Source organism: Aphidius gifuensis, linkage group LG3 (genome assembly GCF_014905175.1).
Source record: "Aphidius gifuensis isolate YNYX2018 linkage group LG3, ASM1490517v1, whole genome shotgun sequence".
NCBI classification, from domain to species: Eukaryota; Metazoa; Arthropoda; class Insecta; order Hymenoptera; family Braconidae; genus Aphidius; species Aphidius gifuensis.
In genome coordinates, this window is record NC_057790.1 from 6,243,235 (window position 1) to 6,269,527 (window position 26,293).

The window sequence follows — 26,293 nt, forward strand, 5'->3', positions numbered from 1 at the left end:
AAAAATTACTTCAATCAAGATGCACACGACTCATCTTTGATGTAATTCAACTTAATAGTCTTATGTACAACATGTTTGTGTGGGCACTCTGCGTAAAGGCTAATTTAACTTTTTATACACTTCACGAAGTAGAAAATTTTTAATTTTACATTAAAAATCTTTTTTAAATCTGTATATAATTATTGACAATTATAAATATATACCAAAAAAAAAATTAGTAATTAATTGAAATAATAATGAATAATAATTTGTCAATATTTATAATATAATAAAAAAAATTAATGATAAGTGTATATGAGTGTATTTGTGTATTGAGAACCCTTGATGCATGTGTAAACGATGTTTGCGGGGCGATTAGTAGCTGTCGGGTGTATACTGTCTGGCTTGCGCACATCAGTTTGTCAGCTGTCGTATGTATATATATGAACAAATGGTGTAGCAATGTGAGATGATGATAGTAAGAGTGGTGATGGTGATGGTGAATATGGTCGCGGTGGTAGCGGTGGTGGTGGTTGAGACGCGTCCGGTGCAAAGCAAAACCAACGACCTTGTCCGCCAGTTTGTCTTCTCGCTCCGCTTTAGCTAATTAAATGTTGTAATGTTATGCTATTCGGCTACATGTATAAATCCCCAACGACAATAAGAAAATCATTGACAAAATCAATTACGAATATTAAAAATAATCATAAATATTATTTTTTTTTATCAATTATAATTTAATATTTTTTTTTTTTCCTTTTATAATTAAATTTTTCAATACAAAAGGGGTCATGCGAGATTCATTGTCGAGTTTATAATGACAATAAAAATGACGTAAATTTGATGATTTTTAATTGTGATATCAGTCCAACAGATTTTACAAAAACAATAAGATAAATTATTGTTAAAAATATGCTTTTTTAAAAAAATCAACAATGTTTATATTAAGTTATTTAGTACATAGTATAAAATTGCTTATTTAGAACGTATATATTTTTTATTTTTAGATATAACTGAAGAGTATATAATGAACTCGTTGCAGACACGATGAAACAGAGGTGAAAGTACGCCCAAGCAGTGTCGCACAACATATACAAATATAAAAAAAGAAATGAAATTTTAGTCGTTAAACATTTTACAATATTTCCTAAGGTGCTATAGTTTCATTCTTAATATTTCAACAAGCTGATTATATACAATATATAAATTCCCAGAAAATTTTATATATTAAATAAATATAAATGCTATATTCGCAGAAATTTTGAGACGGTCTCGATGAATATTATTATTATATTTTCAAATTTTTTTTTTTTTTTCAAGGCAATGAGATTATTGCAACCAATATTGTACACACTGCCACAAATAAGATACCAATTTGACATAGCTTTTGTACTTGAAAAAATATGCGATAAGAAAAAAAAATTTATATTTTCAAATATAATATACTTATTTACATGCATGAATGCATAAATTAAGACAAATTATTATAAAAAAATAATCAGAAAAAATTATTTATTTTTTATTCAATTTTAAAAAAAGAACAATATAAAACAAGTGACATGCAATTATGAAGAGTACATAAATGTATGTAATGTAGTATAGAAAAAAATATAATTCAAGGCGATAATATGTGTCTGTTGTTTCGAGGTATTTAAATTGAATTGTCAATCGGGTGACAGGAAGTAAATATACAGCAATAGACAGTAAATTGTATGTATGCAAAATGAAAATACACATGTATAAAAAAAATATATATATAACGAATGGAATTTTCTGTAAATGACGTAAATAATATATGTATTAATTTTAACTAGCTATGGAAAATTAGTGGTGTTAGATGAAGTCTTGTGTTGCATGCGTACAGACATCAAATTGGAGCTGAAAATATTGCAAAAAGGTGGCGCACCACAACAGCAGCACCATCACCACCAATAATAATATTTTTTTAAAAAATGCTATGAGTCTGCGCTCTTTGCTGTCCTGAAAATTATATATATATACACACATTTTGCTCTTTGTCCGCTCAAACAGCCTCCTGTTCATTGCAATGTGTGTTCATCCATAACAGAGGTTCACAATCTCAACCGATTACCATGCAATATCATAATTTTATTATTTTTATTTTCATTTTTATACAACAACACTTGATTATTTTTGAGCACACTCAAATATCATCTCCCCTTCTTTATCTAACTTTTACCCTTATTTTATTTTTAACAGTGCAACAGTAAGAGACACCCTATGTCATTTTTTTTTTTTTCTTTATTTCAACTCAATTATTGCTGATTCGATTGCACGGTTATTAAATCGACCAACACCAAGAAACCTTTCCACGCATCGTCCTCGACATATTTTTATATTAACTGATTGATATTTTTATAAAATAAATATATTTTTTTTTATTTTTTTTGTTAAAAATAACATTGACAATTTTGTTTATTAGGCGCCACACATTGATGAACCAATTATTTGAATATGACGTCGTCTTTAAAATCCAAAAATAAAATAATGTATAAAGTTTATTTTAATTTAACTATACAAATAAAATACTTGTAATAATGAAAATTTAAAATATTTTTAAAAAAATATATATAATAATAAAATAAACATATATTTATAATGAAAAAAAAAAAAAAGTGCAAAGTAAGTTATTTAATTTGTATAAATTTTTTTTTTCGATTTCACTCTCGCTGTCATTGCCGTTTGACCTCATTGTCAATGACCATCAATTTTTTCATGATATTTTTTTGTTTAACTTGAATATTAATAATAAATTAAAAATAATAAAAATATTATTTAAATTTTTAAACAATAAATTCAAAGAAATTAAATTTTTTTTTTTATAAAATTTACAAATTAAATTAGTTTGAATAATTTACAAGATATTTGACAATGGCATTAGGGATAAATAGATTTGAGAACCGCAGTAATATAGCCAGCTGAGAGAGTAAGAAATATATGAATCCTGTCCTGAGGAGGAGGTGGCAACAGCGCTGCTTGGAGCATCCAAGCTGCTGCTCCAAGCTGTGAGCTCAACGTACAAACAACACAACATCCGTAAACTATATGAATTTTAATACAATATATATTTACACATATACATATTATTATTTATCATAATATGTACAAGATGCTGAGAGCCCGACAACAAAAATTCAGGCACGCGGCAAAACTGCGGGTGTGCCAACGTTATATTGTCGCGCACGCTTCCACCACGTTGCAGGTCCAGAACCACGCGCGACTTTAAATACTTCAACTCAAAATAATTCATTTATATATCATTTTATTATCTAAATTTGTTTTATTTTTATTGTTTTTATTATTAATGATAATATAATTATGATGAAATTAAGAAAAAATAATGATAAAGATGATAAATTGGGTAAAACCAATTTCACTCGCACAAAACATTTAAATTTATATTTAAAATTTTTACAACACAAACATAATAATATCATACATTGTTTTAAAAATACAATGATATTTTTATTTTAAAAAAAAATCTATATACCGGCTTTCTCATATCTTTGAGAAGTTCCAGATAAATATGCGTCATTCGTTTGGAATTTAAACGTGTCTTTGGTCAGATCTTTGAGAGAAAAAAGCACAAAGACCGACACTCACGGTGAAACTTATATAGTTTTATAATTCTCAATGATTTAATCATCATCATTTTTATTTTACTCTTTATTTTTTTCATCATCTACCTTTATAGTTTTTTTTTTTTTTTGACACTTGTACACAAGTGTTGGAAGACATATAAAGTTTGTATGACATGATATGTAAGAGAGTGTGTGTAAATCGGCGGTAAATAATACAAAAGATTATGTGAGTGAGTGAGACAAAGATTGAGATGAAAGTATATTAGATGTTTACAGACTTGCCGAATGCCTGAAGAACGCCATTATACGATGGATGGAATTCACTCTGGTTTGACCACCCAGAAGGTACAGCCGGACATACCACCCGCGTTAAACAAGTCGCCTGTCAAATTATATATGCCTGGATATATTGATGATCAACTTACTAATTCATTATTATATTTTAAAACAATGTATGATTTTTTATAAAATATTTGTACTGTAAAATTAATTTGAGCTTTTATTTTCAACAAGGGTAGAACGATGAGAAATATTACAATGAAAATGTAACATCAAGTTGTAAATTGGAGTACAGTGAACGATTCAAGTAGTTGATTTCAATGCGAACCCTTTTTCAACAAACTATTTATCTATTTATATCAATAGCAATATTTTATTTCATAACTATTATTAATTTTTTAGCTAAGCTATTAAAATTAGAACTAATACAGGATGATGATGATGATGTCAAGGGTTTAAATCTAGATCAAATAATTTTAATAAAACAATTTAACTAATATTGCTGATATAATTTTAAAACTATTTATTTAGATAGTTTTTTTTCTTTTCCAATGAATAAGAAATAAAAAAGATGAAGAAGAAGATGGCTTGATTGAGTTGAATGGCATGTTCTTCTAGCAGGTAAGTTGTAAAAGATATTTGAGTTTATATAGTCTCAGTATATTTCAGGACTGGTTTAGCATGACACCACTGGATAGTATACACCATTGGATAATGAAAAGAAAGAAAAATGAAATATTTTTTTAGTCTGTGAAACGACACAAGGGAAAAAGAAATCAGTGGCGTACTGAATTGGGCCTTTTTTTTCGTTCAAAAACACACAAATTTGCTCCGATATAGTTTTATAAAATTAATATAAAACAAACTACTTAATAATACAAAAAAACATATTCAAATTATGTTGATAATATCAATAAAAGCAATAATTAATATAATATTATTAAACTTACCACATGAATATTTGAAAGTCCAACATTATCATTTTGTTTTTTATCAGTTTTCTTAGGTTGTCGTTTAGTTTTATTGTCATGAAAACGTTTTCTTAATATAAATGTTTCCTGTACATTTTGTTCACATTGACTTTGAAGAGCATGACTAAATTTTGGTACACATTCATTTTGATGTCTACGATAACCACCTATTCTTCTATTTAAACGATCAAGAGATTCTTGTTTTTTGGGGGTGATTGGTTCACCCATACCTGGTGCTTGACCCATTTGTTGTTGTAATTGTTGTATCTGTTGTATCTGTTGTTGTTGTTGATTTAACTGTAATGTTGAATTTAAATGTTCAAAACCTTGATTTATTGGTGAATGATTTGTAACACTACGTACACGATTTATTTGTAATTGTTGTTGTTGATGTTGTTGTATTGATAAACCAATATTATTATTGTTAATATTATTAACACCAACACCACCACCACCTATACCACCAATACCACCACCAACACTACAAATTGTATTATTATTATTAATATTATTGCCTGGACCACTACCCGTGCCAATGCCGGGGGGGCCTTGCGAAGGCTGATGAGGCACAAGCCCCCCGGCCTCCATACAGCCCCCTAAATCCACTGCAGAATAAGCCAGTTCAGTTGTTACTTATCAACAACTAAATTATATTATATCTTTAATAATAACAATGATAATTTTTAAATATAAATTTTTTTCTTCATTAATCAACGTTTTCACACAAGTTTAATATTAATTTCCTGTTGTTGTTTTATGACATTTATTGAAGAACACTTATGTGTCATCCACTTGATGCTTTTAATTTTTTTATATATCATTTCTTGTTATTCACTCTATATAAATATATATGCTACTAAAATATAAACAGTTGATTTTTTGTTTGAAAAATCTTAATGGAACTTTTTTTTTTTTTTCTCTCAAATCTAACAAGTTATGGGGGGAAAACAAGTCCCATGAGATAACTAGTAATGTCAATTTAAAAAATTTTTTTTTTTTTGGAATTTTATTAATAAAAAAATACGGGAAAATTGTAAAATTGGAATAAAAAAATTATGGCACGGGGCACGAGCGGAGCAGTTGAACTAAAAGTTTTTGTATTTTCACGATAAGAGTGCCCCACAGAGCAGCAGCAACAGTCCAACGAGTATTTTACTTGTTGTGTGAGTTGTAGAAATAAAAAATTAAAAAGAGGATAATGTAGAGGAGGAGGAGGAAGAAACTTTAGAGTGGGGCATGAGACCGGCCGCTCACTGCCTTTCGCTGGTTTTCTACCAGTTCAATTCCTCTTACAAAATTTTATACACTCCAAATGTCATTATTTTAAAAGCAATGACATTACTCATGCTTATATATAACTACATTGAAATTTCATAATTATAATATAATTACAAAATGTATCACAATACAACTCACGTTATTTATCTTAAAATGTTGATTAACTTTTTTTAACTTTTCAATTTGGAGTATTTCGCTGATAAAATGTCTTATATTATCAAAAAAAAATTATATAAAAATTTTTTTTTTTCATGTCAACAACAGGTAGTTGTGTCTTGTTTATAAAATAATTTAAAAAATGCATTAAAGACGCCAAAAAAAAAACAAAAATGGAAGCACTTTTTTTTTTTTTTGAAAATTTATAAATAAACAAGCAGCCCCCCTTTTTGATTTATCACTCAAAAAAATAATTTACATATGAATTATAAATTTAAAAACTCCAAATATTAATAAAATAATTTTATAAAATTATAAACTTGTTTAAATTTTTCTCACAAATGATTAACAAATCACTATAAACAAAAAAAAACATCAAAGTTACTTAACATGTCTAACTCCAAAAAATAAATAATATAAATATTTAATTAACTGTCAATAATACTTTAGTATAATAATAATAATATAAAATATAATAATAAATTAAAATTAATAATTAAATATTAATTATGTATTATTATAAATGTTGTTTATATTATTTATATTTATTGGCCATGTCGAGCGCACGGGGCCATTAACAGAACTGCGCGTGGGTAACAAACATCAGAGTGTGTTAGATATATAATACAACATAAGAGAGTAGTCCCCCTGGTTTCAAACATTGAGAGAGCAAAATGCTCACAAATGCTACGGGACTCGAAACCAAGGCATATGTCGTGTTTTAAAACAGTTAAACCATAATAATATGATCCAAAAAAAAAAAATACACCAGCAACAACTTTTATAAGCGCTCTCTTCTGGATAATTTGTTAACTTATTCATTTAAATAAATATATAACGATAATTTAAAATAATAAATGTACATTATTTATAATAATAATAATGATGATAATAATATTGAAATCATGCAAACGCACATACACTTTTGCAGGACAGATGTAAATTCAAGCTGTGCCATCTAGCGGTTATTATGATTCTGTCTCATCTCATTTTAGCTCCAAAATACTCCAATAAAATTTTTTAATTAATTTTTTATATTATTGTATGAAGCTTTTTTTGTGATTTTATTCATCCAGAGTCGAGTCATTGTTAATATTATTTGCTGCAAGTTGACTTAACTGAGGATGAAAAAATCTAGCTGCTCTTTTTTTTATTCGACAATTTGAATATTATGGTAATATTTATATATGAATTTTATTTAAACAATATTTGAATATTTTTATGATACATATCTATCTGTTTTATCATTTAGTCACAATTTTTATTATACAATTTGAGATAAAAATATGTTTATCAACTAGTTATTCGTAATTATTTAAAGAAAAAAAAAAACGCCAATTTTTTTAAGTTTGCCAGTCTTTAAATTTTTTGAGCTCAACTGTTAAACCTTTTTTTTTTTTTTAATGAAATTTTGGCAGTGTAAACTAATAATACAGTCAGCAATTTGAAAATTGTTTAATGTTATTAATCTAATTGTCAATTGATTTTTTTTTTATTACATATTTGCCAATACTTTTTTAGACGTGCATTATCATTCATTATTTTATTCAAACATTATAGACTAGAACGCGCTGAATACATAATTAAAATTAAAGAAATATATAATTTTTTTTTTTCATAATAATAAGTGCAATTTTGTTTATCAATTGTTTATTTTCTTTTTTGTTTTTGAATAAATTTATAAAGGAAAATTGATATTGTTTAGATGGAATTTACTGGGCTATTTTTTTAAAAGTATTTAATTGGTTTTCGAAAATTAAAATGAACACTAGCCTATTTATTAATTATAATAATTAAAATTTATAATAATCAATTGGCCTAATGCTGTACTGTTATGTACAATTTATTATATTTTTTCCATAACAATGGATGGTTTTTTTTAAACTCGTTCTAAAATTACAAGCAAAAAAAAAATGTTAAATTTTCTCTTCTTTTTTTCATATGCGATAAAGGCGTTTCTATAATTCGTGTTTTACAATGTTATCTCTAAAAATAAAATTGACATTAATAGCTTTGTTATTGTTTCGATTTGTTATTTTATTAATCAAATCTATTTTCTTTTTTGTCTGGTATTTTTACCAATAATGAGACTCAATTTAAAACAGTCTCAATTCTACAAATTATCAACTATTTTGTCCAAAATTTGGACGTTATTCGATGCATTATTTATTTAAATATTTATAATTTATTTATTTATATTCACAATGTCAAAAGAATATTATTTAAAATAATTTACATTATTTTTTTCATTTAATAAGATTAACAGATTACAATGTTTAAATGAATTTTTTAATAAAATTTACAATCACATTGATAAATAAAAATTATTAAAATTTATAATAATTATTAACGTTATTTAAATTATAATTTTATTTGAAATTTTCTGTTTATTTTTTCATATATTTCATTGAGTTTAATAGTACGGTTATTATCATTTATTAATTTAAAAAGAAAAACATAAAAAAATAATTATTTACCATGCAGTATTTTAATAATTATATATCAAATTATAATTAATTTTCATTATGGTAAAAAAATAAATTAAATTAATTAATATTAATAAAATAAACTAATGATAATTATTTATTGAGTGCAAATAATTTATCAATACGTATACTGCAAGGCCCTTCAAAAACTCCCAAATTTATTTTTAAAAAAAATCTTTTTTCATCGGGTATTTCGTTAATGTAATTTAAAAAAAAAAATTACTTAAATATCATACGAATTTTATACAAAAAAAAATCTTAAATTCATACTCATTCACTGTACATTATTTAAAATTTTATGAATATTTTTTTTTGTCATATTTTGATTATTACGATTGAAGTTAATAATTCGAGTACTTCATAATCCCCATGATTTTTAAAAACATGTTTATTTACAAATTGCACATGGGATAAAAATTAAAATTTAAATAAAATAAATAGTCAATTATAAAAGACAGCAAAAGCTTATCACTGTCATTTTTATCTAAAAAAATTTTTCTTCATTTTCAAAATAATAATTAACAACAAATATTAATGATGGTATAAAATTTATAATGAATTTTATTTAAATCTAAAAATGGACGAAAACTTAAGTAATAAAAAAAAAAAAAAAAAATTGATATGCCCATTTATAAAATAAATTGCAATTTAAAATAAATAAAATTAATACACTACGTGCATTATATAAGTTTGATTAATTAATTAAAAATTAATTACTTAATAACGAAATAAAAAAAAAAAAAATGAAAATATATGTCAAGGCAGTCACGATTATTATTATTTTTTTTTGTTCATAAAAATAAAGTGTAAATAAACGATGACTAATAAAATTTATAATAATATATCTTAATATTTATGAAAAATATATAACTTTATGAAATGAATAGGTCATTTTAGTTGCTCTCTTGGTATTGCAATGAGGGAAAAATAAAAAAATAAAATAAATAACACTGAATGAATGCACAGATGGTGAAATAAATCTAATTACCTGTTTAATTGTTATACTACTGCTAAATGCAGGTTGAATCTGGATGTTGACTGGCTGATTTACGTGTTTTTTTTGGTTCTTTTGCTGTTAATTCTTGTGATGGTCTTCTTGGACTACCTAATGTAACAAGTGCTGATGCAACTGCTAAACCAGCACTTTGTCCAGCTGGTGTATAAAGTTCATCACCAGTTGGAAGTCTAACAAGTAGAGATAAAACTGCTGCTCTATTACCACAACAAGGTTCTAATGCAATGGGACTTGGTGCATCTTGAAAATCCTTAAATAAATAAAAGCAAATTCACATTAATTTTTGATCATTTTAAAAATAATATATATTTATAATTACCTTTTTTTTTTTATGTCTTGTGTTACCATTAAGTTCTTGTTCATTTTTCAATACTTCATTTGATACATCACGTATATTTATTTCAACAAGTACTTGACTAAATGCACGACTAGCCATTTGTTGCATTTCAACAAATAAACGTTGTCGTCTACGATACATGTCATATTTTTGTTTTATTTTCCATAATATTGCAGCAACCATTAATAATGCAAGGAAGCACCTGTGTGGAGTCATATAATCTCTAGTTTACAAGTTAGTACTGCCTGAGGTTTATAGCAATTAAAAATATGTACTGATGGTACAACATACTTGCTATTATTTATTATTAATTTATTATTATTAAAAAATAGTAACGATTTTACTTACGTAGAAAATGTTATGAAAAACTGCTGTAGATTTAACTTTGAATATTGTGAAAATGATATTTGTATCCATAATGGTGGTTGAAAATCATAAACATATACATAAAATGTTGTATTACTTTCACCAGTTGCAAAATTATAATCAGCTTTACTAAAACGATATTTATATGTTGTACAATTTGCACCAAGTAATAATGGTTGTTCTGGACGATTTGCTTTTCTCATTGTTATATTCATTTTAGCAAGTACTGAGCATGCTATTGAAAATTCAGCATCAACATCTGGTTTTGATGGTGAATTTTTAAAATTAATTGCTCTATAATGACGATCTTCTTTTTTACTAAGATTAAATGTAAATTGATAATCAATAGCCAATTGATCTGTAATATAAAGATAATAATAAAGAATAAATATAAATAAAACAAATAATATACATATATATAAATAAATAAAACTTACAAAAACAAGAACCCCTTGTTGGATCACCTTCATAAAGACTAGATATATCGCAACGTTCACAATGATCACCAATAATTCCTTTAGTTGTACAATAACATTTACCAGTTTCACTAGTACATTCAGTACCTTGATCATTGCAAGAACAAGGTTGACATGTTGCACCATTAAGTGGACTACCATAATAACCAGGCATACATTTATCACAATGTATACCACGTGTTAAATTACCACATGGTTTAATACATTCATTACTATCACCAATACAAGTACTATGTCCATTACATTGACATACTGGACAACTTGTAAAAAACCATTGATTTATTTTACAATAATTATTTTTTAAATTTGTATTTGGTCCTTTTGAACCACCAGACATACATTTACCTTTGCCTGTTTTAGAACCATCATCACACCAACCACAACCAGGATCAGATCTACAATCTAAACATGAATCATAAAAATTACACCATTCTTTACCATTATTTGTATCACGACAACTTGATTCACTTGTTGTCCATTCACGACATTGTCCATATGGAAAACTAACTGGATATGCATTTTTATCAACACATTTATTTTCATTTTGACACCATATACAATCAAATTCTGTACAATTACGACAAGATGTCCAATCAACACATGGTGTATATGTTTTACATGATTCCATTGTCAATGGTTGTGCTTGTATTCCATTATTATTATTATTATTATTATTTAAACTATAATTATTATTGTTGTTGTAATTTTTCATGTTGTAATTTTTCATATTATTATTATTACTATTACTGCTGCTATGATGATGATGATTATAATTGTTATTATTATTATTTAATATAAATGTATCTTTAATTTTCATAAGTGGTTTACATCTGTCATTACCATTTGGCCATGCCCACATACAATGTGGATTACTTGTACATGCATGACATGTATGTAATTGATAACATTCAATACCAGAATATAAATCACATTGTTCTAATGTTGTTATACCAACAATTGGTGGTTCATCACCGCTACCACCACCACGTCTACATATTTCATATGCACAATTTTTACCACACCATGAACAATCATATGAATTTTGTACACATGCTGAACAATCTTTAAATAATTTACATAATTCTTCTGGTGATGTCATACCACGTGGTTGTTGATTATCATCTGGACAACGTATATATGTATATGTTGTATCATAATTATCAATATGTATAATTTTTTTATTATATTCAACACAACGATCTTGTCTTTTATCCCATATACATTTTGTACCAGTTCTTGATATAAGACATTGACTTTGTGTTAATAAATGTTGACAATTACCAGGTGTATATTTAATCATATCAGATAATATTTGTCCATCAAAACCACCATAAATATATATTGATTTTTGAAATACATTTGCACTATGTCCATATCTTGGTAAATCTGACATTTCACGTGGCATTGAATAATAATGCCATGAATCACATGTAACATCATATGCAATTGTATCTGCTGAATAACAACGTGCACCATGTGAATGTATTGTATCATTATGTGTATTACCACCAAATATTAACATTAAACCATCACTAACAAATATACCAGTATGAAAAAAACGTGCTGATGGTGCTGATGTTAATAAACGCCATACATGACTATTTGGATTATATGAATATATACGATTTGTTAATGCTTGTGTACTTTGTGATTCAGATACATAACCACCATAAACATATATTAAATTTGTTAATTTATCATGTGCTGAACTATGTCCATATCCACCTTTTACTGGAAAACCAATTGTATCAATTATTTTCCATTCACGTGTACCAAAATAATATTCTTGTACTGTATTTAAATAACCATATTGTGGTGAATGACCAAATATAACAACCATTTTTTCATTTTTATCATGACTATCATGTATTAAAGTTGCTGTATGTCCAGCAACATTTAATGGTCCACACATTGTCATTGACATTGTTTTATTAGCAGCAATATTATTATTATTATTACAATTACTTTTAACTGTAACATTTTCCCATATTTTTGCTGATATATCAAATGCCCAAATTTCATTAGTAAATGTTGTATTATCTTTAACACCACCATACATAAATATTTTATCACCAAATAATACACATGAATGTGCATAACGTGATAATGGATATGTACCTTCAATATGTGGTGTTTCCCAAACATTACCATTAAAATCATAAACATATATCATTTTTGATTTATGAAAACTTTCACCACCAACAATATATAATGAATCACGCCATACTATTGAACAATGACTTGCTGAACCATCTGGTAAATAATCATCATATGTTATTGTTTCCCAATAACCACGTTCAATTTTTTGACTACAATCTGGTCCTTTAAAACCAGGTAAACAATCACATTGATGTCGTTCTGGATTACATTCACCTTGTTCATGTTGATGTGTACAATTATTTGGACATACTGGTGAATCACATGCTTCACCAGTCCACATACCATCACATGTACATGTACCATCAATACATGCACCATGACCAGAACAATCAGTATGTGAATATCTAAATAAACAAATAAAAAATTCATGTATTATCTTTCATTATGTATTATTATTATTATTAAGATTTAATTACCTGCTTGGACATGCATTAACTTTGTATGATATATTAAAACCACTCATGTTATATGCAACATCAGAATAAAAATGTAGGAAGACAGTACCAGATTTTGCAATGATTTCTGGTACACGACGTATGTGATAACCATCTTTATGCATTAAACCAGTAAATATACCAAGTAATGGTGCTTCAACACTATCACCATCATAAATATATAAATGATCCCAGCCACATTCTGTTGCAAATTCTTCAATATGCATTCGTATTGATGAATTTGGACTACTCTCAATTAGCCATGAACATTTAACATCTGTTGTGTAATTACCAACGCCATCATGAATACTTCCTGATGGTGCTGTAAGTCTATGACATAATAATATTTATCATATTATAATTAAAAGTATAAATTAAATAACCTTGGTGTTATAAAAATTAAATATAATTTAATTTAATTTATGCTATTTAACACTAGGCTTGAGAAAAAAAAAAAAGAAAGATATGTTGTCTTCTTCTTCTTCTTCTTCTTCTTCTTGAAGAGAGGAAAAGAGACAAGTACCGTTATGTACTTCTACTACTACTACTACTGTAAATGATAAATATTGCTTTGATGATAAATATCAACAAAAAAATAAATAAATTAAATAATTTAAATGACATGTAGATATTAATATTCACGATATGTGATTGTAATATATAAAATGATGGGATCAATGACTCCACATGATTTGATATGTTTATTAATGAGCTGATAGCTCAATGTATACATTAAAAAAATTATCATAATGTAAAAATTAAATATATATAATTAGTGTCAAAGTAATGTAGATTTGTGGTTTTTTTTTGTAAACTTACTTGACTTTACCACTGCAGTGTTGACATGCTGAACCTTGCCATCCATCATGACAAATACAGCTACCATTGACACAGTCACCGTTGATACAATTGTCTAGAGTACAACTTATAATTTCTAGACCGGATGTTGTTGATGATGATGATGATGATGAAGATGATGATGCTGCTGTTGTTGTTGTAATAACTCCAAATAAAATTAACAAAACAATCACAGCCCATAACAACGGATAGGTAATAATATACTTGGATATATTATCATAATGTGACAGATATTTTCGACGATATTTTGATTTAAATAGAAATAAAAACATCTGCACAACTTCTGCCATTTTGCTGGGCTTCCATGTCAGAGACAATGGCCAATGGCGAACACGAAAAATTGACTCGTTTTCAATCACTTGGCTTTTTAAGTCGAGAATGATGAAGAATTTAATTGTCAACTATTTTTATTTACTATAAATATAATATTATTATTATATCATATGTTATATGTCACTTTATATTGGATCAATTTTACTTGTTGTATTTTTTATTTTTTCGTTGATGATATTAAACAGTTAGAAAATACAATAAACTACCGTAAAACTACCTGTCAAAAGATTAGTAGAGATATTCTCACACACCAGTCCATAGACTTGTCCAAGTTTATATATATAAAGTCCTCCTCTTTTCACCCACTTTTGCTTAACCCCCCTGAGCCGTCAAAAATCACCGCCATGTTTTTTTTTAAAGCCAATTTATCATATAATTTAAATTAAAAATATTTTTTTATAACAATTTTAGAGTTAAATTTTTACATCTGTTTGTTAGCATTTTGAATTTAATATAAGCATTTTTGTTATTTTGAACAGCTTATAAGTTTTATTTGAATTTTTATTTTCATTAACAGTCGGTAAAGTAGAAAGCATTAAACGCGCGAAAATTTAAAAATGAATTTAACTTGAATATAAAAAACAACACAATGACTTGATTATTATTAAATAAATAAAAGTTATATTGATAAAAAATAATCAAATTAATAATTAAAAATTATATAATATTATTTTTTAAATAAATTATTAGTTTTTTTAATTTAAAAAAAAAAAAAAAAAACAGTGTCCTGCGCGTCACGGGTGATATGATATATATAAAATACGAAACAAACGAAGGCACGGGACCCACTCTTGCAGATGCTCAAATGCATTCAATGTGTAAAGAAATAAAAATATTTTTGTCTATAATTTTAAATTAATTTAAATATTAAAATTTTCTAAATAAAAATTCATAAATGTATAAATATTAATTAATTTTAAAAGTTTTTTAAGACATTTCATTAATTCATCAAGAACAAAGGTGCGTTGATTTTTTTTTTTTTTAATTTATGTTTTGTTTTTTAATGAAAAAAATAATTGCAATATAGATGTATTCAGTTTTTTTTCGTAAATTTGATTTTCTACTTTTTTAAAAAAAATTTTTTCATTTTTTTTCTGTATAGATTTTAAGTTATGATTGGACCATCATCAGGTGTTAATGATGTTAAAAATCATGATGAAAATCCAGTGCGTATTAAAAGAAAAATATTTGAAGAATTGGATATTGATAGTTTTTGTGACGAAGTGTGTCAAAGTGCTAAAAAGTGTAATTCAATGGAATCTCAAATATTAAATATTGACACAGATGATATTGAGTTATCATTGTCATCAGTATCACCATCACAATCACCATTAATACAAGATACAATAAATAATGATTCAGTAACGAGACTAGAAGTTCTTGTTGTTGATGGTACTTGGGATGTATCAAATCTTGCTGGAGCAGATTTTATTGATTTTTTACCAGGCCTTAATCATGAAACAGGAATAACAATTGGTCATAATAATATTGATAATATTGATAATAATTATGGTACAATATTATCATATTGGGAACCAGAAACAACAGAGACAAGTGATTGTACAAATATACTTGATAATCATGAATTATCATCATCAGAATTAACACAACCACAACAACAACAACAACAACATCAACGTTCATCATCAGTTGTTAATTATGAAACACAAATATCAACTGGTAATCAACAAGATGATCAAGAAAATGCTAATCTTTCATGGCTTATTGATTTTAAATTAGATAATTTTATTGAAGCACCAGAAGAAAAAACAATTTTACCATGTACAAGAACAAATAATAATGGTAAATATTTTAATCTTAAATTTTTCATTAATTTAAATTTAAAAAATATCATGTATTATTTCAGTTAATAAAAATCGTAATCAAGCAACAACAACAACAACAACATCAACAACAACATATCATAGTGATAATAGAAAATCATACAACAGTGAAAATAATGAACAAGTTATTAAAACACAATCACAAATAACAACTAGTTATATTCCACCAATTGATAATCGTAATTATTCATCATCAGTACGTTCAGATGGACCAAAAAAACCACCATTTACATATACAGAACTTATTGAACATGCTCTACATGAAAAAGGAGAATTAACAGTGTCTGCAATTTATCAATGGATATCGTAAGTATTAAAAAAAAAAATTGTAATATATAATGTAGGTTTTATTTTTTCATTTATTTTTATTTTTTGAATGATGCATTTATTTTGAAATATGTATAGTATAAAGTTTTTAAGATTTTAAATTTCCATTTGGTGACTGTATATATATTTGGTCGTCACAAAATGAGGGTGCAAAAATATTACCTGGTACTTGATGGTACCACTGCCCCCAATGCACGGTACTACCTGGTACCACCTTCTACCCTCATCTGACTGTTTCAACTTTTGTAGCATTTAACTGAGCTTTCACTTGTTCAATTGTTTAAAATATAATATTTTTTTATTTATAAATAAATAATGTTTTTATTTTTTTTAATTTTAAATAATTTCATTAATCAAAAATATATATTTGCATTAATCAATTAATAATCAATAAATAAAGTAAATTTTTTTGCAATTAATTATCAATAAATTAATTGATTTTTTACAATTGAATTGATAATCAATAATTTAATACTTGATTTTTACTATTTAAATTACATTTATCAAATTTACAGATTAAAAAAATCAAAGCAATAAATTGAAAGGTCAATCAAAAGTAGAATCAAAAAAAAAAAAAAAAATGTCAACACTCTCTAAATGTCCTGTGATTATAAATGATATATATTTTGACATTAAATGTATATTATTATATTGAAATTATAATTGATTTATAAATATATATATATGTAATCACTGGGGCGTGTAAAGAGATAGTTTATTGCGACAAAAAAAAAACCTTCTTCCCCTCAAACATAAACGACTAATGGCATATGAATTTTTTTTTTTTTTGGGGGTGGGTAACACGCCGTGACATCGCACGAGTTAAACCAGGTGAACAGGTAAAGTAAATTACAATTGAGGGGTAGATTTGAATTGTTTTTCAAATTTTTAAGATGACATGATTACAATAAAGACAAAAAAAATAATCACAAATGATTAAAAAATACAAATAAATTAATGTATCCTCTGTTAATTTTGGTGCTGACATGTGCCTGTTACCATTAAGTCATCATCTTTTTTTTTTCCTTGACAGTGAACACTTTCCATATTACAAGAGTAATGATGATCGTTGGAAAAATTCAGTTCGACATAATTTATCGATAAATCCACATTTTCGAAAAGGATCAAAAGCACCACATGGAGCTGGACACTTGTGGGCAATTGCTAATCGTGAAGACATGAGACCACGTCAATTAACAGCAATGCAAAATTTCATTTCCAACTCAACGTTAAAACAGGGAGTTAAAAATTCTAGTGAATTAAATTATACACGAAAAAATAGTACAGAAAATACAACAAGGTTAATATAATTAATAAATAATTAGCTAATAATTAGATAATAATAATTTAAATAATTTATTTGTCTAGACAATGTGTAGCTATTGATGAAGTTGCAGCAGCAACTGCAAGTATTAGTCAATCAACTGATGAAGATATTTTATCATCATCATCATCATCAACACTTGAACACTGTGCTGAACAAATATTAAATGGTATAAAAAGAGAAGTTGAAGTACAGTATCTTGTACCAATGACACAACAAAATAATTCAAATAATGATCATCAATCTCAATCAACTGATCAAACTTCAATTGACAAAGCAACAGGTTTGTATTTAAAAAAAAAAAGCTACATTATTATAATAATAAAAAAATTAAGTTAATAAATTAATGATAATTATTAAAAAAAGAACGTGACTGTTGGAACGTTCTTGCAGATTTTTTAAATCCAGTATCAAAAGAAGTTGTTGCTGAAGAATGTGGTCTTATTGGTGAGGGTTATCTTGTAACTGATTTAAATCCATCAACTTTTGGACTTAGTATGGCTGAATCAGAAATAATAACATCAGAAAATTTATTTGGTGAAGAATTGAGTTTTCAATTTTATGAATTATCATCATCATCACAAATACAATCAGCCTGACATTGTGAAATGAAAAATAATTGTATTCGTATGATATTTTTAGATGATAAAAATATACAAAATTTTCATACAATTGATGATAATAATTCAAGTCCAGATTTTATACTTCCGGATGATATTCCGTTATAAATAATCATGATGATACTGTTTATAATATTGATAGTTGATTCAATTGGCTATAAGTGTGCCTTAACAAAAAAAATTCATTATTTATATATATAATAAATATTAATGAAAATGTTTTATCAAAAAAAAAAAAAAAACTTGTGAGTGTTTGTCGATAGACATGATTTATTACTTGTACTATTCACGATTTGTCTTCTAGTCTTTAATTAATTAATCATGATGATTTTTGTATTAGCAAAGAAAATAAAATATTTACAATTTAAAAAAAAATCAAAACAGCTTAATTATTTTTAGCTTTTAATAATTTTATACTGCTCATACAATATTAAAAAATAATTTTATTCATTTTGTTGTTGTTTTTCTGAGCTTTTAGGTTGTTCTTCTTTTTTTGTTGTAACACTTTTTGATTGTTCCATCAATTGTGCCATAATTTTTTTTGATCTTTCTTCTTTTTTTGCTGCCTTCTTTAATTTTTTATCTTCTTTTTCTTTCATTTCAATCATTTGTTTAAATCTTTCATCACCTATAACATTAAACATCATTTAAATAAAATTTCTAATTTAATTATATAATAAAACTAAGTCAACTTACGAGGATCAATTTTAAATCCAAATTGTCGTCGTACTTCTTCTACAAGACGTTCTTTACGTTCTTTTGCTGCAAGCATTTCTCTTTCTTTTTTATTAATTTTGTCAGTTAAATCTTTTTGCCATTTATCAACCATTGACATATTTTTTGCAATTTCCATTTCTCTATAAAAATAATAGCCAATATTAAAACAATGTTTATTAAATATATAATAGTAATAATAATATACCTTTTTTGTATTTTTTCTTCTGCTTCTTTGTGACGTTGTTCAATGAGTTTCCAACGTTCTTGTACTGACAAAGGATATCCTGTATTTTCATAATCAATTTTATCATCAATTTCTTCTTTTGTTGGCCAAATTGAACCAACTGGTACATCCAATGAATCAATGCCATATCTACCAACAGTTCTTTGCTTAAAACGAACAGTATCATGAATCCATAACATACTTTCTGTATATGGTTTTACACCCATTATTCTATTACGATCTTGTGGTCGTAAATTTGATTTATTTCTTTTTTTTAATAATGCCTCTTGTTCTTCAGGTGTTTTATAATCAAGATATTTTGGAGTCTCATCAGCATCAACATCATCAATTTTATTTACATCTTTTGTTGAATAACATTGCTTTAACAAAAGTCGATAAATTCCAACATTTAATCCAATGCCTTTTTCACTTATTAACACTCTTGAATTCATTGTTAAATATTATTATTAATTATTTTTTTTTTAGACATGTACTATCAACAATAATAATTTGTAATTTTATTGTAATTTGTAACCTTAAAATTTTTATTTTGCAATGTTTACTGGTTAAGGTAGAGTTTCCATTGAAACGACAGTATTTTTCGTCAAATGAAAATTCACTGTCGGTAAACTAGATGTCAATAAAAATGGTATAAATAAATTCATAATAATTATAATAAATATTTAAAATGATTAAATTTACTTTCACATTATTGTTATTATTTGCATCAAGTTATTTCAAGTTAGAATTAATTAGTTTAGTTGGATATATTTATTTATATTGTTATTATTTATCAGAAATCAGCTGAGAGAGAATTGGGCTCCACACAGATAAAATTTAAATTCAAACACACACGTGAGAAGCATGGGTACGACCAATAGAGTTACAGCAAAATTTAACACACTTAATTACAATTAATTAATAATAATAATAATATAATTTGATAATTTATTTTTGAATAAAAATCATTACATGATGCAAGGGTAGCACTGTGCTCATCAAATAACCAGGTGTTTTCTTTATTTCATTTATAAATTATAATTAGCGACTTAATATTTTCTCCGGTATTGATCTGATCATGCCGTTGTATTTTCTCCGATATCAATGAGCCAAAAATGTAGTAATGTCGGAGAAATATTTCCACCATAGAAAATTTATGAAAAAGCGTGATTGACTTTATATTTAAAATTTTATTTTTTATGTTTATTTAATGCTTTGAAATATATATTATCAATAATATTTATTTAGGGAGATGGGGGTAAAATGGACACTTTTTCCTGTCTGAATACATGTAAAATGAGTATTCGTTTTGCCCCCATCGTCCCTATATCAATTTTTTATTTAAGGTTCCATATTATTTAATTATTATTAATTCCATATGAAAATTATCTAAAAAAAATTTTGGTATGAAACAAGTATCCATAATGTCAAGGTGTAACTTCAGCAATGCCGCAACTATCACAATAAGTTCATATTGATTGATCGTCGTCAAATGTTTTAACCCTTTTAAATTTTTTTAGCCCTTTGACCCAAACATAATGAGACTACATTTATTCTGTTTATTGTCAAAAAGATCCTGTAGTAGCTAACAAAAATAAAATTTCTTATACACAATTGCTACTTCAGGATCTTATTGACAATGATCAGAATAAATAGTCTCATAATGTCTGGGTGAACGTTCACATAAAATTCACGTTTATAAAAATTGCTTTGACTCAGGCATAATGAGACTGCAATTATTTCGTACATTGTCAGGAAGATCCTAAAATAGCTAACAAAAATAATTTCTTTTTTTTTTATCATTGTTTAATATCTCAATTAGAAAGTAAATTTCATGTTAAAAATATAATTTTATTTTTTCCATTTCAGTTAGTCCAATTACGTTTTTTAATTTATAAAATAATTATATCTACGTAAGAGAAAAATTTCCTAAAACAATAATAAATAGAGGAAAAGAAAAACATTGAATAAAATAAATAAAAAATGGTTTTATTTTTGTCATAGTGAAATTATAGAATTACATTTTTTTTTTTTTTTTGATGATAATTTATTGCTACTGATATTAATGTTCACAAGATACCCTAGACCAGTGAAATTGTTAGACTTATTGTTTTGCGAGTTTGTTGAGTCTTAAATTTAGTGCTTTTAGACATTTTTAATTCATTGAAAATTCCAAGTAGAAGAGATGTTAAGTTATTATTGCTGATATCAAAAAAATAAAAGTTGAAATATAAATTCTTAAAAGTATCAGAGTAAAGACTTGGCAATTTGTTTAATTTTAATGTTAAATTACAAATTTTGATTGTAAGCTCAAGCGGTTAAAATATCTTAATTCTTTAAAAGTATCATTTGACAATGATGTCAATACACTGCTACTGATAAATATAATATGAACATAAATTATTAAAAAATAAATTAAAACTAGATTATGAATTATTGATTTAAAAAAAAAAACTCTTATTGAGTATACGAGGAAAATATCTCGTTAAACAGCGTATATATATTTAATATTTTTTAAAAATTTTAATATGCAAAGTATACTATTTAAACCTATTATTAATCACTGATAAACCTATTAATAATCAGTCTAATAATTAAATTGTAGAATAATTTTTTACTCACCCCAATTAGACAAGCAATAACTGTACTGGTTGTACATTGAGTCTTTAGGTTTGTCCAATTATTGACTACATAACGTGAGTTTAATTATCATAAATTTAAAATAATAATATACATTAGTTGCCTAATTAATTTAAAAATAATAAATCAATGTTATTTTATTTTAGAATGGTTTCAAAAACTATACCACTGTATTATTAAAAGAGGAATTCCTGTAACTAATAAATAAAAAATTAATTTTAAATTAATTCTTTCATTTAGCTTATTTATTTGCTTTTTTATAAATTCAGAAATTAATTAATTAAACGTAATTATTTTTATTTTTATATTTTTTTTTTTCCTTAATATATATATTTCAAAACGTTAACATTATTCTTTGTAAATTATAATTAGTGATTTAATATTTTCTCCGGTATCGATCTCATGCCGGAGATTCTCCGACATCAATATCATGTCAATGAGCCAAAAATGTATTAATGCCGGAGAAATATTTCCACCACAGAAAATTTAATTGACTTTTTATTTAAAGTTTTATTTTATATATTTATTTAATGCTTCAAAATATATATTATCATTACTTTTTATATATACTCATTTTTCATTTAAGGATTTATCATTCCATATGAAGATTCTCTGAAAAAAAATGTCTGATCCTAATGAGTGGCCTGCAGGTAAAGGTGAGTTGCAAGCCATGTAATTGTTAAGTCTCACGATGTACCTGTAGCAGATCTTGCTTCGTTAGGAGTTGTATGTTTTTGTCAAAGCTTAAAAAGAAAATTTGAATAATATGTAAAAAAATAGTGATAGTTGAAGCTATGATAGAAATTTTTATCTTTTTTTTTGACATAAAGAGACTCGGCTATGTATTCTGCCCATTGTCAAGAAGATCCCGATGTAGCTAACAAAAATAAATTTCTTATACACAGTAGCTACTCCAGGATCTTCTTGACAATGATCAGAATAAATAGTCTCATAATATCTGAGTGAACGTTCACATAGATTGAAAAATTTAAGCCATTACTTGTTCAAGCAATGTTTTCTCTCAATTTCATTGCAAACAATAAATTCACGTTTATAAAAATTGACTCAGGCATAATAAGACTGCAATTATTTCGTCCACTGTCAAAAAAATTCTGAAATAGCTAACAAAAATAATTTTTTTTTTTTTTTATCATTGTTTAATATTTCAATTAGAAAATGAATTTTATGTTAGTTTTTCCATTTCAGGTTTTTTATGGTTGATATTTATAAATTACGTTTTTTAATTAATAAAATAATTATATCTACGTAAGAAAAAAATTTCCTGAAACAATAATAAATAGAGGAAAAAAAAACATTGAATAAAATAAATAAAAAATGATTTTATTTTTGTCACAGTAAAATTTTAGAATTACAATTTTTTTTTTTTTTATGATAATTTATTGCTACTGATATTAATGTTCATCAGTGAAATTGTTGGACTTATTGTTTTGTGAGTTTGTTTAGTTTTAAATTTAGTGCCTTTAGACTTTTTAATTTATTGAATTTAATTCCAGTTAGAAGAGATGTTAAATTGTTATTGCTGATATCCAGAAATAAAAGTTGAAATTAATTATTAAAAGTATCAGAGTAAAGACAATTTGTTTGATTTTAATAATAAATTACAAAATATATTGACTGTATAACGTAAGTTTAATTATCATAAATTTAAAATAATAATATACATTAGTTGCCTAATTAATTTAAAAATAATAAATCAATGTATTATTTTATTTTAGAATGGTTCCAAAAACTATACCACTGTATTATTAAAAGAGGAATTCCTGTAACTAATAAATAAAAAATTAATTTTAAATTAATTCTTTCATTTAGCTTATTTATTTGCTTTTTTATAAATTAATAAATTAATTAATTAAACGTAATTATTTTCATTTTTATATTTTGTTTTTTTTTTTCCTTAATATATATATATTTGAAAACGTTAACATTATTCTTTGTAAATTATAATTAGTGATTTAATATTTTCTCCGGTATCGATCTTATGCCGGAGATTCTCCGACATCAATATCATGTCAATGAGCCAAAAATGTATTAATGCCGGAGAAATATTTCCACCGTAGAAAAGCATAATTGATTTTTTATTTAAAATTTTATTTTATATATCTATTTAATGCTTCAAAATATATGTTATCATTACTTTTTATATATAGTCATTTTTCATTTAAGGATTTATCATTCTATATGAAGATTCTCTGAAAAAAATGTCTGATCCTAATGAGTGGCCTGCAAATGAAGGTAAATTTCTAGCCATGTCATTGCTAAGTCCCACAATGTAGGGTGTATAGAGATTTTTTTTGGAAACAACTTTTTTTTTGTAAAATGTATTCACTAGGTTGAATAAAAGTGGAATAAAAGTGATTAATTAAGCCAAAGTTGATCATATTATTTATGAATAACTTGTGTTTATTTTCTCGGCTTTGACCCAGACATAATGAGACTATATTTATTCTGTTCATTGTCAAGAAGATCCTGATGTAGCTAACAAAAATAAAATTTCTTATATACACAATAGCTACTTCAGGAATAAAGATCTCCTTGACAATGATCAGAATAAATAGTCTCATAATGTCTGGGTGAACGATCACATAAATCGAAATTTTTTCAAAGCCATTACTTGTTAAAACAATGTTTTTTCTCAGTTTCATTTTAAACAATAAATTCACGGTCATATTAAAAAAAAAAAAGTGTTTTTTTTTTTTTAGTTATAATTTTAGTTTTTTCATTTCAGGTTTTTTATCGTTGATATTTATAAATTACGTTTATAAATTAATAAAATAATTATATTCACGTAAGAAAAAAATTTCCTGAAACAATAATAAATAGAGGAAAAAAAAACATTGAATAAAATAAATAAAAAATGGTTTTATTTTTGTCATAGTGAAATTTTAGAATTACATTTTATTTTTTTTTTGATGATAATTTATTGCTACTGATATTGATGTTCACAAGATACCCTAGACCAGTGAAATTGTTAGACTAGAGTTTTGTGAGTTTATTTAGTCTTAAATTTAGTGCATTTAGACTTTTTAATTCATTGAAAATTCCAGATGAAAGAGATGTCAAATTATTATTGCTGATATCAAGAAATAAAAGTTGAAATTAATTCTTAAACGTATCAGAGTAAAGACTTGGCAATTTGTTTATGGTTTTAATGTTAAATTACAAATTTCGATTGTAAGCTCAAAGCGGTTAAAATATCTTAATTCTTTAAAAGTATCATTTGACAATGATGCCAATACACTGCTACTGATACAAAAAGTAAGCTCTATAAAATACAATATATTAACAGCACATTGTGCCTTCATAAACATCTTATAAAAGCACCAAATTTGTGAGCAAAAACATTCACGACAAGCACTTACACTTGCACTAATATCAACAACGTTGTACATTGTGTCTTTCAGTTTGTCCAATTATTGACTGCATAACGTAAGTTTAATTATCATAAATTTAAAATAATAATATACATTAATCACTTAATTAATTCAAAAATAACAAATCAATGTTATTTTATTTCAGAATCGTTCCAAAAACTATACCACTGTATTATTAAAAGAGGAATTCCTGTAACTAATAAATAAAAAATTAATTTTAAATTAATTCTTTCATTTAGCTTATTTATTTGCTTTTTTATAAATTCATAAATTAATTAATTAAACGTAATTATTTTTATTTTTATATTTTATTTTTTTTTTCCTCAAATATATATATTTCAAAACGTTAACATTATTATTCGGTGTTATCGTTTGGTAATCATAAAATTTAACAATTAGAAGTCCTGATTATCAAACCATTGTTCCGTCTTATTTTTTTTTGTATCAAGATTATATTCAAGACATTTTTTCTCAGC

The 26,293-nt window shown here is 25.5% G+C and overlaps 4 protein-coding genes across 6 annotated transcripts in view; 1 reads left to right on the forward strand and 3 right to left on the reverse strand.

Moving 5' to 3' along the window:
- The window catches only part of LOC122851723 (neurogenic protein mastermind-like), a 34,841-nt gene extending 28,473 nt beyond the window's left edge, over positions 1 to 6,368 (reverse strand). The window contains exon 1 of the mRNA XM_044151142.1: positions 4,811 to 6,368. Coding sequence (XP_044007077.1) covers positions 4,811 to 5,419 — 609 coding nt within the window. The 5' untranslated portion in view covers positions 5,420 to 6,368. The remainder of the gene's footprint in view (positions 1 to 4,810) is intronic.
- A 3,274-nt stretch (positions 6,369 to 9,642) lies between these two features.
- Positions 9,643 to 14,983, reverse strand: LOC122851725 (attractin-like protein 1). 2 transcript variants are annotated; one of them, XM_044151149.1, is made up of 6 exons: positions 14,359 to 14,983; positions 13,522 to 13,869; positions 10,907 to 13,449; positions 10,452 to 10,827; positions 10,086 to 10,305; positions 9,643 to 10,016 (listed from the first exon to the last, which is right to left on the reverse strand). In XM_044151149.1, the coding sequence occupies exons 1-6, from the start codon at positions 14,685 to 14,687 to the stop codon at positions 9,762 to 9,764; spliced, it is 4,071 nt and encodes a 1,356-aa protein (XP_044007084.1). In that variant the 5' UTR covers positions 14,688 to 14,983; the 3' UTR covers positions 9,643 to 9,761. The 2 variants fall into 2 exon arrangements, with proteins under 2 accessions (XP_044007084.1, XP_044007082.1); XM_044151147.1 differs by having other exon boundaries at positions 10,086 to 10,326.
- A 547-nt stretch (positions 14,984 to 15,530) lies between these two features.
- Positions 15,531 to 19,227, forward strand: LOC122851726 (pre-rRNA-processing protein FHL1-like). 2 transcript variants are annotated; one of them, XM_044151150.1, is made up of 6 exons: positions 15,531 to 15,690; positions 15,833 to 16,533; positions 16,598 to 16,880; positions 17,935 to 18,201; positions 18,270 to 18,508; positions 18,592 to 19,227. In XM_044151150.1, the coding sequence occupies exons 2-6, from the start codon at positions 15,843 to 15,845 to the stop codon at positions 18,822 to 18,824; spliced, it is 1,713 nt and encodes a 570-aa protein (XP_044007085.1). In that variant the 5' UTR covers positions 15,531 to 15,690; positions 15,833 to 15,842; the 3' UTR covers positions 18,825 to 19,227. The 2 variants fall into 2 exon arrangements, with proteins under 2 accessions (XP_044007085.1, XP_044007086.1); XM_044151151.1 differs by having other exon boundaries at positions 18,619 to 19,034.
- Positions 19,228 to 19,288: 61 nt separating this feature from the next.
- LOC122853559 (growth arrest and DNA damage-inducible proteins-interacting protein 1) lies at positions 19,289 to 20,326 on the reverse strand. Its single transcript, XM_044154060.1, has 3 exons — positions 19,768 to 20,326; positions 19,542 to 19,702; positions 19,289 to 19,473 (listed from the first exon to the last, which is right to left on the reverse strand). Exons 1-3 carry the CDS (start codon positions 20,235 to 20,237, stop codon positions 19,289 to 19,291), a joined length of 816 nt encoding a protein of 271 aa, XP_044009995.1. The 5' UTR covers positions 20,238 to 20,326.
- Between the last annotated feature and the right edge of the window lie 5,967 nt (positions 20,327 to 26,293).

Coding starts and splice junctions, on each gene's coding strand:
- LOC122851726 (XM_044151150.1), top strand. CDS start 15,843: ATGATTGGACCATCATCAGGTGTTAATGATGTTAAAAATCATGATGAA. Junction 16,534..16,597: donor TACAAGAACAAATAATAATG/GTAAATATTTTA, acceptor GTATTATTTCAG/TTAATAAAAATCGTAATCAA. Junction 18,202..18,269: donor AGTACAGAAAATACAACAAG/GTTAATATAATT, acceptor TTATTTGTCTAG/ACAATGTGTAGCTATTGATG.
- LOC122851725 (XM_044151147.1), bottom strand. CDS start 14,687: ATGGCAGAAGTTGTGCAGATGTTTTTATTTCTATTTAAATCAAAATAT. Junction 10,327..10,451: donor TTTTTCATAACATTTTCTAC/GTAAGTAAAATC, acceptor CTTGTAAACTAG/AGATTATATGACTCCACACA. Junction 10,017..10,085: donor CAAGACATAAAAAAAAAAAG/GTAATTATAAAT, acceptor TATTTATTTAAG/GATTTTCAAGATGCACCAAG.
- LOC122853559 (XM_044154060.1), bottom strand. CDS start 20,237: ATGAATTCAAGAGTGTTAATAAGTGAAAAAGGCATTGGATTAAATGTT. Junction 19,703..19,767: donor GAAGAAAAAATACAAAAAAG/GTATATTATTAT, acceptor TTATTTTTATAG/AGAAATGGAAATTGCAAAAA. Junction 19,474..19,541: donor TGGATTTAAAATTGATCCTC/GTAAGTTGACTT, acceptor TTAATGTTATAG/GTGATGAAAGATTTAAACAA.